The sequence below is a fragment of the Carettochelys insculpta genome, chromosome 14 (genome assembly GCF_033958435.1).
Source record: "Carettochelys insculpta isolate YL-2023 chromosome 14, ASM3395843v1, whole genome shotgun sequence".
In the NCBI taxonomy this organism is placed as follows: Eukaryota; Metazoa; Chordata; order Testudines; family Carettochelyidae; genus Carettochelys; species Carettochelys insculpta.
Genome location: NC_134150.1, coordinates 738,923 through 752,853, shown reverse-complemented (window position 1 = coordinate 752,853; position 13,931 = coordinate 738,923). Strand labels below are relative to the sequence as shown.

Sequence of the window (13,931 nt, the reverse complement as noted above, 5' to 3'; positions counted from 1 at the left end):
CTGCAGTTTGCTGCTGAGAGGCCTTAAACTGCAGCCCCATCTGTTCTGGGTGGGATGCTTTTTCTCCAGCGCTTTTGGCTCCTGTACTGTACAGTGTGGTGTGTGTGCCTTGCTGCCATTCTCCACCCCCGAGACTGCTGCATTTTGAAACGTTAATTTAAGTACTGCGCTCCTTCCCCCCTCTAGGACCCTGTTATGCTGGTTCAGGTTTGAGGCTCTCATTTGTTTGAACTTGGGTTTGCTAAGCTGGATAGATTGGGGTTTTTTGTCTCCTGTCTACCCCCAGCAGCCTGCTGGTTGGTCACTGGCCACACTTCCTCCTGCAGGGCTTCCCTTTGGGGAACGTGTCTGTCCTTTTCAAAGCCCCCAGGGTTTTTTTTTCCTCCCCCACCCCAGTGACAGCGAGATGGAGATGGAGGCTGAACATTACCCCAATGGAGTCCTGGAAAACTCCACCAGGATAATGAATGGCACCTATAAGCAGGAAGAGATCCTACAGACAGACGAGTCCAGCATGGGTAGGGCCTGGAAGGCAGAAGCTCGTTCCCCTCCCTCACGAAAACTTGGGACGGGGGATGGAGCTGCTGACACCCCTGTTGGCTCCTCTGGGACCACGTCAGTGTTGGCACGGCTTGCTGGGAGGTGGGAGGAGCCAGGTTTGGTTTGGGACTCGGGGCTGGGGGTTGGGTGTGGGAGGGGGTACAGGCTGTGGGCAGGGAGGTGGGCTTTGGGGGGCACAGGAGAGTGCTAATGGCTGGGGGTTCAAGGTGTGGCAGGAGTTGGGGTGCTCTACTGGGAGAGGTTGGGAGGGGCTCCCCCTGCTGGCTGCAGTGGCTTGGGGAGGATGATAGCTCCCTCCCTTTGCAGATGGCTGCACAGCTCAGCGGCACTTGGAGGCCCACCCCCCCACAGCAGAGCACTTCCCGCTGTCTCGGCAGAGGGTCGGAAAATATAGTCAGGGGTCCCTGCAGGTCGCTGCCTCAGCGGGGAATGACTTTGGGGGAGGCGCAGACCATTCTAAGGGTTTCTTAGTGCAGCCCTTGGTCATGGGCTGCATTTCCACAGACAGTGATAACTCAGCACAGGCGCCTTGAGGGCCCCTGCGGGGCTTGGTTGTAAGACTTGCTGAGCTGTTAACCTCACCCTCCTTCGTCTAGGGCCGGGCTCCTACACAGTGCCTTGCCCAGGCGCACCCCACATGGCCCTGCACTGTCTGCCAGCGGGCCGATAGGCACCTCTTCAAGGTGTCTGCTGTGCAAGCCTGCCCTTAGAGCAGCCCAGCTAGGGTCTTCATTGTGAGGACGGCCTGGGGAAGGGCTCGGTGGGTCTGAAAGCAGGGCTGAGCCCTGGGAGTTGCCTGCCTGCAGGGTCCTTATTTCTCTTGCCCTCTGGCCTGTTCCCAGAAGATAGCTGCCCCCAAAGGCAGCTCTGCGGAGGGAACCATGCCGCCACGGAGCGAATGATCCAGTTTGGCCGGGAGCTGCAGACTCTGAGTGAGCAGCTGTGCAGAGAGTACGGGAAGAACACAATGCACAAGAAGATGCTGCAGGTGGGGCTGTGCCTTCAGCCGGAGCTGGCACACTCGAGGTCGAGGTCAGAGCTCAGAGCCTGGAGAGGGGTGGGAGCTGCACTGGTGTCAGCAGTGGTACTCGGTATCATGGGGCATCTGCAGCCAGCTCACAAGGCAGTGCTGTTCTGCGTGTCTCCACCTCCCCACCTGGTACCTCAGCCAGCAGCGAGAGCAGCCCTTCGCTTAGCTGCACCAGGTGCTGCCTGCTTGGCTGAGGGACACACCCTGGTGGCTTGTGAGTACCTCCCTGTTTTCTGCGCTGCTGTGTGCCTTACTGCCTGCGTCTCTTCTCCGTCCCCAGGATGCCTTCAGCTTGTTGGCCTACTCGGACCCCTGGAACTGCCCCGTGGGGCAGCAGCTGGATCCAGTTCAGAGGGAGCCTGTGTGCGCTGCTCTCAACAGTGCTATATTGGGTAAGGCAGGGCACATGCCACCAAGGCTGTGAGCGCAGTCGCACCGGGCAGTGCATGGGAGGAGGAGGGTCCTCTCGGAAATGTGTGCCTGGGGCTCCCCTCAGTCCCGCTGACTGCTGTGAAGGCCTGTGGGCTGGGATGGCACCCGTTGGAGGTGTCTGGGGAAGGGCAGAAGGGAGGTCAGGTACCCACAGCCTTACCTCGTGCTTGACTCAGCATGCAGCTACCGCTCCCCCGGTCTCTCATGCTGTAGCCTGTCCCAGTGGTCTGAGGAACTGCCACCTTCTCCATGAGGTGCCACATGCCAAAGGAGCCACATTGCATGCCAGGCATCCCCTTCCCCTCACTCTGCCCCTTCACGCAGCCATCGGCTGTCTTGGGGGTCCCTCAGGAGCTGGGATTGCCTGCCAGCCCTCTGCGCCACAGCAGAACGGTTGCAGGGCAGGTGTGTCCGGCTGTGCTGTCAGTTTCAGTGGTGCTGGTGGTACTAGAGACCAGTGGGCTGGACGGGGAAGAGGCCAGGCTTGTCCTTGCGGTGGGTCTTTTCCTGGAATAGCCAGAGTTTCGCGCATTTAAAAGAGCTCATTCTTCTCTGCGACAGCTGCTCCTATCTGTGAAACACGTCCCTGAGCCCCCTCAGAAGCCTCTCCCAGTGCCACGGGCTTGGAGCCAGGCTTGCATACCAGCCAGGTGTCTCATCCAGGGCCCCCTTTTCCTACCTGTGGGTAGCTGGGTGTGGCCTGACCTTGTGTGTGCCCAGGGCTCTGTCCTGCAGCTGACAGGTTCTCCTCACATTCCCAAGCTGCCAGCCATGTGCACAGCTGGGCAGTGGAGGAGCGAGGCCTGGTTTGGTTCCCACGGTTAAGCAGTGGTGAGTGGGTGCTCTGCATCCACAGTTGATGCTAGTCTCGCTTGTCCAACAGGCCTCAGGAGGCCCCTTCCATAGCCCAGCACTTGCTGTGTAAGGTCTTCACCCTGCAGGTTTGCCACATACACAGAGTTGCTCAATGCTTTCCTTAGGACAGCAGCCTGACCTGCCTCAGGATCAGTAGCTGGTTCTTCCTTTGCTTTACCTCTGAAGAGTCCCAGGCTATGGTTCTGCTGCTCAGCAGCTGGCTCAGGGCAGAGCCCATCCTGACTGCAGCTGGCCAGTTCCAGGCTCCATTGACACAGAACCCTTCCATGGTAACAAAGCTGGTTTGCAGGCAGGACGAGGGATGGAGCCAGGAGCAGAGGGCAGGATGATTACTCTGGCTGGATCCCCACTGGTCTCAGCCTGGGCTTGCTGAGTGTGAGCAGCTCGGCAGCGGTGCTGCAGGCCCCTAAGCCTGCACTCTGCTCAGTGTGAGCTGAGTCGTCCCTGGTGCTGCCCTCCAGCAGGGCCCTTCTGAACTGCTTTTTCTTCTCCCCTGCAGAGTCTCAGAACCTGCCAAAGCAGCCCCCGCTGATGCTGGCCCTGGGCCAGGCCTCTGAGTGTTTGCGGCTCATGGCGCGTGTGGGCTTGGGCTCCTGCTCCTTTGCCAGAGTGGACGACTGTTTGCACTAGCCACCAAGATGGAGTGAGGTCCTCCAGTGCTGCCCTTCACCCCCCATTGCCACCACCACCTTCTCTTCCCTCGCCTGGCCACTCTGCTGCCTGTCCCTCCCGCTGCCAGGGAAGAGAGAGAGCGCTGACTCAGTGGTCTGGCTGTGCCCCGGTGGTGTAGCAGGGCCACGGCTGGCACGCCCCTCCCGTCTCTCCGCAGCTGCAGCAGCACTCAGTATTCTGCTTGTTCCTCCGATGGAGCGCCTTCCCACTTAGGGCTTTCTCTTTCGTTTTTCCGGACTGAGCCACCAGTATTTCTTTCTGGAGAGTGTCTGCTGAGCTGGTTCTACTAATTTAGTGATAAAGCTCATCCACCCTGGGGACAGCTTTTCTCGTCTCGAGCCATCCCCACACACCAGCCTCCAGTGTTTATCTCCGGAGCTCTTCCCAGGCACAGCTCCAGTGTTTATTTGGATCCCAGTCATTAAAAAGGTCTCTTCCACCTCAGCCACAGCGTCCATGTATTTATTCCCCATAGCCCAAGCTCTGGCATCTCCCCCAGCAGTCACTTTTAGGCTCCATCCTGGCCACTGAAGGTGCTCTGGGCTTCCCCAGGCCTGCCCCTTTACGAGCCCCTGGCTGGCCCCCTGCTGAGCTGGAGGGGCGGGGGGGCAGGTGAGTGCAGCGGGAGGCTGCTTTATTCAGGTCAGTGGGACAGGCCATGACCGCACCTCCAGCGCAGGGAACAGACAGCTGTTGGGCCTGGAGAGCATTTGCTGTGGTTAGAGCCTGGAAAGGCTCAGGGAGCAGACAATACCCAGGTTAAGTGAGCGCATGGCACCCACCTCCCCAGAGCAGCTGCTAGCGCTGCCTAAGCAAAGGGTTTGGCCGCGTGGTCCATCAGAGTTCCCTCCTCTGCAGATCAGGCCACGGTGGTGGAGTTACGCTCTGGGCCGCACCCACCAGCTCAATCGCTGCCAGAAATCTTTGCTGGTCACCCAGCCCTGACACTTGGATGGCTGCTTGGGTATGCCAGGGGCCTGTTGGGAACACTGACCTGGAAGCATGTAGTCTCAGTTCCAGAGCTTGTATGTGTCTTGTTCGCACAGGCAGTCTGTGGCCAGCATAGAAGGCTGGGTAGTAATACATGACAGCCAGGCCGGTGGATCTGCAGGCAACAGCTCTGTTTTCACAGGATACTAAAGTAGCTGTTGAGGTCGGAGGCCTTTAGAGTCCCCAGTGAGTAGCTGTGATGGCTTATGCTGAATGAGGGCTCAGGCCTGGAGCATGTGGCCTCACAAGTGCCGCTAGACAGGATGGAGTGAAAGCACAGGTGTATGTGTGTGGTGAGAGGCGGTGGCTTTACTTGCTGGGTGTTAAGAACACAGTGCCCAGTCTGACTGAATGGCCCCAGATCTCTGCAGGAGCCATCGGGTTTGTAGCACGGGTCGCTGCTGCTGCTGCTGCTGCTGTGTTCGGTTTGAAACTGATTTTTCGTGCAGAGAAAATGAAAGAGATTCGCCACTCACCCCACTCCCCGGGCTGAGAGGAGGGCATTCAGGCTGGAAATCCCTCATCAGCCCTTCCGGGGCTCTGCTCTATGTGTGCGCTCACCCACCAGGCAGGGGCAGGGATGCAGCGGCCTTTAGTGCCCAGCAAGGAGAGCTTTGGAGCAGGTGTGCATGGCACTGCAAGTGGAGGCTGTGGCTGGAGCAGGAAGACCCCGGGACACCTCTCTGCTGAAGTCTAGACTGGGAGGCGCTACTGCCTTTGCTGAGAGTGTAGCACGTGCTTGAGGTCCTGGCAGAGCAGGGGTGGGTGCAGCCTGTGGCAGTGGTGAGGGACACGGGAGGTAAATCCCCCCAGCAGACAGAGATGGGGGGAGGACTGTTGAAAGGGGAGTGGGGCTTCCATTGTGTAATCACACCCTGTGTGTGAAGGGCTAGTGCCACCTGTTCGAGAAGATGTAGAACTGACAATGCTGCTTTCCCAGATGCGCTGACTGGGAAAAGTCCATCTCAGGGACGCAACTCCAGCGATGTGAATTGCGTAGCTGGAGTCGACGTCTCCTAAACTGATTTTCCTGACATCCCCGCAGCGAGAGGCCCAAGGGAGGAACTCTCCCATCTGCTTCCCCTACTCCTCACGACTGCCAGGAGTACCAGGGTTGGCAGTGGAGCGTCGGTCGAGTTAGGGCAGCCCCACTAGGCACACCGCTTGGAACCCTGGACGTCCAATCTTGCAGTCAGTGTAGATGTACTCTCGGGGAGGAACACTCCCTCTTCGCAGACGCGGAGCCAGTGGCTGGGCCTGGCTAGCACAGTTGCGGAGAAGGGTCCCCAGCCGTTGGTGCAGTGGCATCTCCTGACTTGCATGCACAGTATGTGTTACTGCAAGCCTGCTTCTCTGCCTCCAGCCAAACAGCCTGGCTTGGCCTGCGGTTTGCCAGTTGGGGCCAGGGTGTGGGGTACAGCCCCAGCGGCTGGTCAGCTTGAGCTGTTTCTGTCCTGGCCGGGGGCTAGTTTCTCTCCCCTTCTTTGTAAGAGCATCACCACTTTCTCAAAAATCCCCCGAGGTTCCCTTTTCACTGCTCAGTACTGTAGTAGCTCCACTTCCTTTATGCGGGGCCTTTACTTTGTTGTAGGTTGTTCAGCTGTCCGTTTTTGCACCCATGTTCGCCTTGCACCAGGGATCACTTTCTAACAAATCTGCCTCTGGGTTTGCCAGGCCCTATGTTGGTTTCAGGTCCCTGTTACGGCTGTTTCAGGTGCGAGCCTTCTCCGGCCTCATCCCAGAGGGAGAAGTTGTGCAGGATGCTGGTGTGAGGGTCAGAGGGGTCTGTGCCATTGGCTGGCTGTGTAGCATGCACTCAGGGCTGTAACGAAGAACAGAAGCAGCTTCGTCACAGGGTCGCCTGGGACAAAGTCTGGTTGGAGGTGTGGTCCCCCAAGCTTAACTGATTCCCACATACCTTCTTCCCATGTTCTCCACAGTACTGAATGTGTGACACCAGTGTACATCTGAGCCCTGACTCCCCTGTGGATCAGGCAGGGTATTCACCCCAGAGTGTTCACCACTCCACCTGCAGGTGAGAGAGCTCAAGTTTTGTGCCTTATCACTATTTTCAGAACCTTCAGTTCCCATTTCTTGCCCCTGTGAGCATGAGACTGTTTCCAGCACTTGAGTCTGCGGCTCTCTGGCAGCAGGACACTTCCCAGGGTAATGCGGCACATGTAGGAGAAACGGCTGCTCTGGACCGCAGCATCTCTGACTGTGCCCTGTGTTCTGTGCAGCTGGCTGTCCCCTCAGTAACTGCTGCTGGTGGGCACTCGCTGTTGCGCTGTCAAAGGGAGACCTGGGCATGGTCTCTGCCCAGAGCTGCTCTGCTGAAAACAAGGTGCAATGTCCAGTGGATTTAAGTGACCTGCTGCGAGCCTGGGTTTTAAACCCAAGGGAAAGACTGGCACCACACCGCAGCTGGAGCTGAGCCAGTGGAGCTTGGCCATGTCAGCTAGACCTGAGGGGAAAGCCATTGTGCTGTATCCCATACCATGTGCAAATGGATAGCTGGGTGGGCTTCTCTTACAGGAGGCAGCTTGGGTATTTTTCCTTCCTGGAAAGGCTGCAACCCAGGAGCACCGTGCTCTATTCTGAGTCTTGGCCGGTGGCCTCCTGTGATCTATGGCAAATTGCCTGACTGCTGTGGGTCTCTTGTTTCCCCACCTGCGAAATAGGGGGAGCGCTCCTTTCAGTGCTTGAAGACCCACAGGTGGAAAGCCGCATGTGTGGCTGTTAGCAGTAGTGTCCCGATGGCTGTTCACGGTGCCCCCAGCTGCTACTGTGCCGTTAAGGGCAAGGTATGTTTGAAAAATCTGCTGCACGTAACTTGCCTCTGCTCTTGCTGCCTCGAGAGTGAGGCTGTGAGGGTTTCTTCTTTGTTTTAACTCCGTTTTTGTCACAGCACCCAGATCATTGTGGGAGGTTTGCACGTTAAATCACAAGGCAGAAATAGTCTTGCTGGCCACGACACCCCCTTCCTCTTAGACCCACCCACAACCGCTTTGTATTTCTTCTGTTCCCTACGTGCTTCAAACGACCGACGCCTGGACCCAGGAGGGCTTTATCCCAAATTAGTAGGAAGAGCACAGTGGGGTTTGCTAGTGGGCTCTTGTTGCTTTGATGTTGGAAACTGAAGTGAACAAACAGCTCTGAGGGCTTAGTGGTTGTTAAAACTAAATATAATGTGGGGGTGACCCTATTTAAGGTGGTTATCCTCCCTCGTGATTTGAGTTGGACTTTGATTTTTCACATGTCCCTGTGCTTCTCTTGGCTGTGTAGACGGCACCAAGTGAAATGACTGGCAGTAGGAGAGGGATGATGACACCTTGAATTTCTGTGTTACAGTTCATTAAAAAGAAAAATGAGTCCAACCAAGTATATGTGGTCATTTAATTTTCTTCTTCCGACTGCTCAAAACTCAGGTATGCAAAGTTCAACTCCAGCATGGAAGGTGAGGATGCTTATGGTTTGTTTCCTTTTTTACAAGCCATGTCGGCTATTTAGGGGAAAAAAAATCCACCAGACAAATAGTAACTGAGCATCATCTTTGCTCTTCCAGACTTTTCAGCATCATTCAAGGGTTTATCCTTTTTGTTATTAACATCAGCTAAATGGACGTTCTATCCAAGTTGTGCACATTGGTTCAGTCTAAGCTTGTTATTCATGAATTAAGTTACCCAATACTAGCATGAAACCCTGGGAAGGAGGGGGGAATTTTAACTGAAGAAAAAAATGTAAAACTGTACTGGAAATATGGTAACATTCTGTTGTATTTTGACAGAATTATTTTTATTAAAATACACATCCATGTGCAAGAGCAGATGTGGGAATGTGTGGCTTTGTGAGTCTGCACTCTACTTATGCAACTAGAGCTCTGTCTCCCTGTGTTGAACCCAGACCCCTTGTGGGGGAGGGATATCTCAGTGGTTTGAGCATTGGCCTGCTCAACCCAGGGCTGTGAAGTTTATCCTTGAGGGGGGCCATTTGGGGATCTGAGCAAAGAGATTTAAAAAAAATCTGTCTGGGGTGGTGCTTGGTTCTGCCATGAGGGCAGGGGACTGGACTCAATGACTGCCCAAGGTCCCTTCCAGCTCTATGAGATGTTTATATTACCTTATTGGGTCATAGCAGATGCTAATTCTGTTGGGTTTTGTCATCAAATGAGTGGCATCATGGGAGGGTGAGGGAGAAGATCATACAGTAGTGGACTTCAATGCATGTTCTCCCCCTTCTGCGCATCTGGGGGTTTGGCCTACAAATAGTGGCTCCAAAATGCATTAAATTGGGTTCAGGTCATACTGGTTTCTTCCCAGCCCTGCCTGGGCAGGGCATGCTGATTTGAGTCAAGGCCACACAAACAGGGCTATCCATTCTGCTAGGAAGGGTAAGTGCCCCCTATCCCAACCTGGTACTTGGCCACAGTGCTGAGCAGGGGCAGCCCTGCTGTCTCCCTGCAACTCTTCTGCACAACTAGCCTCCAGTCATTTCCACAAACCACATCCTTTTCATCTCCCAAACAGAAAAAACTCTCTTCACTAAGTACCCAAGCAAGGCCGAGTCAATGTGCTTGTGGGTTAAAAGACTGGAAACACAGGGAGGGAGCAAATGGTCACTTTTCTCAGCGCACAGGGATAACCAGTGGAATCCCCTAAGGACTGGTTACTGGGACCTGTGCTATTCAACAGATTCATGAGTGATCTTAGTTCTTTGAAATCATATGCTTGATGTGCAGCAGCGGAGGAGAGGGGAGAGAGAACAAGAAGCTGTCACAATCCCACGCACTGTGTAACTGGATGCTCCTCTTGTCACTATATCACTGGAGAGATGCATTGGAACTGGATAAAGCACAGCGAAGGGCAACAAGAATGATGAGGGCAGAGAACAGCTCTGCTGAGGACAAATTAAGACGACGGCTCGCTTTGGGAAAGGGATGACTGGGGGTATGATCCAGGCCACACGCATAACGTGGTTAGAATGATTAAATTCTGGAGGACAGGTCGGTGAATGGCTATTCCCTAAGCCACGCGCGGGTGCAGCCCGCCGCTCTGGTGCCCTGAACCTCAGCCTGCAGGCGGGGAGGAGTGGCAGGAATTGCCCTGTTCTGCGCAGCCTGGGGCAGGGACTGACCACGGGCGGAAGAGAGGGGGGGGGCGGCGGCCGCAGCGGTAGGGGAGGGAGGAGGGGCTGAGGGGGATGCCGAGGCGGGGTGGGGGCGCTGGCAGCGAAGCACACGCTGGGGGGGTTCCCGCTCGGAGCAGCGGCCGGGCAGGGCGGGGCGGGGCGGGGGTGAGCTCAGGCCGCGGCCCCAGGGTCCGCGCTAGCTGGGGAAGAGCAGGCCGGGTGCTGCGGCCCCTCGGGCGCACAGTGGCTGCGGAAGGCCCGGGCAGGCGGCGCTGGGGCACAGGCTGTGCGATCCCGGGGTCGGTGCCGGCCGGGGGAGGGGGGCGGGTCTGGGGCGCGCGCCCGGAGCCCGGCATGGGACGGGGAAGGAGGGGTCGGGACGGGGGCGCGCGCCCGGGGCCCGGCGGGGCAGGGAAGGAGGGGTCGAGACGGGGGCGCGCACCCGGGGCCCGGCGGGGCAGGGAAGGAGGGGTCGAGACGGGGGCGCGTTCCCGGGACGGGGCGGGACGGGGAAGGAGGGAGCGGGACGGGGGCGCGCTCCCGGGGCCCAGCGGGGCGGGACGGGGAAGGAGGGGGCGGGCTGGGGGCGCATTCCCGTGGCCCGGCGGGGCAGGGAAGGAGGGGTCGGGACAGGGGCGCGCTCCCGTGGCCCGGCGGGGCGGGGAAGGAGGGAGCGGGACGGGGGCGCGCTCCCGTGGCCCGGCGGGGCGGGGAAGGAGGGAGCGGGACGGGGGCGCGCTCCCGGGGCCCGGCGGGGCGGGGAAGGAGGGAGCGGGACGGGGGCGCGCTCCCGGGGCCCGGTGGGGCGGGACGGGACGGGGAAGGAGGGAGCGGGACGGGGGCGGGACGGGACGGGGAAGGAGGGAGCGGGACGGGGGCGCGCTCCCGGGGCCCAGCGGGGCGGGGCGGGATGGGGAAGGAGGGGGCGGGCCGGGGGCGCATTCCCGTGGCCCGGCGGGGAAGGAGGGAGCGGGACGGGGGCGCGCTCCCGGGGCCCAGCGGGGCGGGACGGGGAAGGAGGGGGCGGGCTGGGGGCGCGTTCCCGTGGCCCGGCGGGGCAGGGAAGGAGGGGTCGGGACAGGGGCGCGTTCCCGGGGCGGGGCGGGGCGGGGAAGGAGGGAGCGGGACGGGGGTGCGCTCCCGGGGCCCAGCGGGGCGGGAAGGGGAAGGAGGGGGCGGGCCGGGGGCCCATTCCCGGGGCCCGGCGGGGCGGGGAAGGAGGGAGCGGGACGGGGGCGGGACGGGACGGGGAAGGAGGGAGCGGGACGGGGGCGCGCTCCCGGGGCCCAGCGGGGCGGGGCGGGAAGGGGAAGGAGGGGGCGGGCCGGGGGCCCATTCCCGGGGCCCGGCGGGGCGGGGAAGGAGGGAGCGGGACGGGGGCGCGCTCCCGGGGCCCGGCGGGGCGGGGAAGGAGGGAGCGGGACGGGGGCGCGCTCCCGGGGCCCGGCGGGGCGGGACGGGACGGGGAAGGAGGGAGCGGGGCGGGGGCGCGCTCCCGGGGCCCGGCGGGGCAAGCGGGGGATGGTGCTGGGCCCTTGCCCTGGTGCGCAGGGCCCAGGCTGGTTCGGGGTGCAGGTCCCTGGCTTGTGGCTGTGCTGCGGGGGTCGCTGTGTTCTGCCCGGGGCCCCTCAGGGAAGCTGCCCCCCCCCCGCTTTTACTCGGGGTCCTACTGCACTCTGCGCGGGGTGCCCCTGGCGGCGCAGCAGCTGGCGGCCTCCCGCGGGTGGGATGTGAAATGAGGTGCGGCTCCTTTAAGGCTTGGCCGAGCCCGCCCCTCGGCGCCTGCGCGCCTACTGCCGGGTTGGGCGGAGCGTCTCCGGCAGAGCCTGGCCGGCGCGCGCGGCATCGGCTGCTGTCCGCGCCCTGCCCCGCCCGGAGGATGCGCCCGAGTGCGAGTCGGGGCCGCTGCACTTCGCTGGCTCCCGCCGTGCGGCTGAGAGCGCGCCCGGCGGGAACGCGCGGGGCGTGAGGGGAGCGGCCGGGCCCGTGGGGGGGTGAGTGTGCTGTGCGGAGGGGTGCTGGGGGGCGGAGCCAAGGGAAGGAGCGGGGAGGGCTGTTGTGTTGTGTTGTGTTGTGCAGAGGGGGTAATGTGGGGCTCGGGGCACAGGGTGAGTGTTGTGGGGAGTGTGTTCGGGGGGGGCGAGTGGGGGCGCACAGGGTGAGTGTTGTGGGGAGTGTGTTGGGAGGGGGGGCGAGTGGGGGGGTACAGGGTGAGTGTTGTGGGGAGTGTGTTCCTGGGGGGGGCGAGTGGGGGCGCACAGGGTGAGTGTTGTGGGGAGTGTGTTCCTGGGGGGGGCGAGTGGGGGCGCACAGGGTGAGTGTTGTGGGGAGTGTGTTCCTGGGGGGGGCGAGTGGGGGCGCACAGGGTGAGTGTTGTGGGGAGTGTGTTCCTGGGGGGGGCGAGTGGGGGCGCACAGGGTGAGTGTTGTGGGGAGTGTGTTCCTGGGGGGGGCGAGTGGGGGCGCACAGGGTGAGTGTTGTGGGGAGTGTGTTCGGGGTGGGGCGAGTGGGGGCGCACAGGGTGAGTTGTGGGGAGTGTGTTCCTGGGGGGGGCGAGTGGGGGCGCACAGGGTGAGTGTTGTGGGGAGTGTGTTCCTGGGGGGGGCGAGTGGGGGGGTACAGGGTGAGTGTTGTAGGGAGTGTGTTGGGGGGGTGAGTGGGGGCACACAGGGTGAGTGTTGTGGGGAGTGTGTTCCCGGGGGGGGCGAGTGGGGGCGCACAGGCTGAGTGTTGTGGGGAGTGTGTTCCCGGGGGGGGGCGAGTGGGGGGGCACAGGGTGAGTGTTGTGGGGAGTGTGTTCCCGGGGGGGGCGAGTGGGGGGGCACAGGGTGAGTGTTGTGGGGAGTGTGTTCCCAGGGGGGGCGAGTGGGGGGGCACAGGGTGAGTATTGTGGGTAATGTGTTCCTGCGGGGGGTTGGGGGTGCATGTTGTGAGGAGTGTGCTCTTAGGCGGGGCTGGGGGGCACAGGGTGAGAGTTGTGGGGAGTGTGGGGGGGTGCTGTGGAGGGGCGAGTGAGACCAGGGGGGTGCTTGCGGGGGGGTGGTGATTCCCCATCCCTGTGGCTGAGGGTGGGTTGCTATAATCTCCAGCTCTGCTTAGCTCTGCTCTTCTGGTTTGGTTCACATCACTCGTCCAGGGTCTCCTGCAGCCCATTGGCTGCTCCAGCTCTGGGGACATTGGGTGGCATTGGTAATGTGGGTGACATTTAATTCCTGCAGGGACTCTGGATTGAGCTTTGAGCAGTAATGTCACAGTGACCTTTAAAGCCAGCAGGTGTTACAAGCTTGTCCTTTCCTTCCTGTTCAGGTGATAACTGTAGCCTTGCCTGGCATGTCTGATGGCATATGGGACCACCCAAACAGACCAGCAAATCACAGAGTGAGGGCTAGGAAAATCAGCTGTTGTCTGCATTTAAACATTGTGTGCTCTGGTTTGTCCCTATAAGCATAGTAGTTCCAGCTGTGATTTGTGGTAGTGGTTTACAAATTGAATGTGGACTTTTAGTGGTGAATAGTCCTGAACCCTTTTGCACTTGCATATCACATTGCCCTGCCACATTTTCTGCCCGCCCAGGAGAACAGACCAGAAGAGCTGCATTGTAAAGTGTAAGAATTTGCTATGGTAGGAGAAAAGCCCGTAAGGACCACAGAAAGCAGATGGGGGACAAGGTTAAGTGTGCTACATACCTGCCATTGCAATAACAGGCCCTGACGTACCATAATTCAAAATGTTACTTTCAGTTAAAGCATAGGTCCGGATGTTTGGAGATCTAGGTTCTGTTAGTGGCTGTAGACACAGGTGTTTTATGTGACTTTAGGCAAGTCTCAATTTTCTCATTGGCAAAAATGAGTTAATACCAACTAATTACCACTGTGTGAAGTAGATTATTTATAAAATACTCTGAGATCAAATACCTTTTCTATGCAGGAAAAATTTACTCTCGCAAGAGGTATGTGGTCGCCCCTTCCCCTCAGCAAACTTGTAACATCCCTTGCATCTTTATGTAAAAGTGCACAAACTGTCTACTTGCATACACGGTATCATTTGGATCAGGACAGTTATGACTTGGGTGAAATCTTGATCCCATTGAAACTGATAGGTGTTAATTCATTGTTCAGGGAACAGAACTAAGTCTAAATAACTTATAAAACTACAGGTGTGTCAGAAACCACCAGAAACTTTGTGGTGAGCATTTGTGTTGGCTAGGGATATGTTTGTGTGGGAAGAGATCATGCACACCGAG

General features: G+C 59.2%; 2 protein-coding genes across 8 annotated transcripts in view; both read left to right on the top strand.

The window, feature by feature from the left end:
- RANBP10 (RAN binding protein 10) overlaps positions 1 to 8,382 on the top strand; it is a 104,968-nt gene extending 96,586 nt beyond the window's left edge. For 3 of the 6 annotated variants that reach the window (XM_075008295.1, XM_075008292.1, XM_075008297.1), the window contains 3 exons: positions 397 to 518; positions 1,404 to 1,983; positions 3,399 to 8,382. In XM_075008295.1, the coding sequence (XP_074864396.1) occupies positions 397 to 518; positions 1,404 to 1,983; positions 3,399 to 3,456 (760 nt within the window). In that variant the 3' untranslated portion in view covers positions 3,457 to 8,382. The remainder of the gene's footprint in view (positions 1 to 396; positions 519 to 1,403; positions 1,984 to 3,398) is intronic. The other 3 variants (XM_075008294.1, XM_075008296.1, XM_075008293.1) reach the window with 3 other exon arrangements.
- A 2,808-nt stretch (positions 8,383 to 11,190) lies between these two features.
- The window catches only part of GFOD2 (Gfo/Idh/MocA-like oxidoreductase domain containing 2), a 43,000-nt gene continuing 40,259 nt past the window's right edge, over positions 11,191 to 13,931 (top strand). The window contains exon 1 of one of the 2 annotated variants that reach the window (XM_075008381.1): positions 11,191 to 11,682. The gene's annotated coding sequence lies outside the window, so the exon portion shown is untranslated. Of the gene's footprint in view, positions 11,683 to 12,953; positions 12,995 to 13,931 lie in introns of those variants that run through there. The other variant, XM_075008384.1, reaches the window with a different exon arrangement.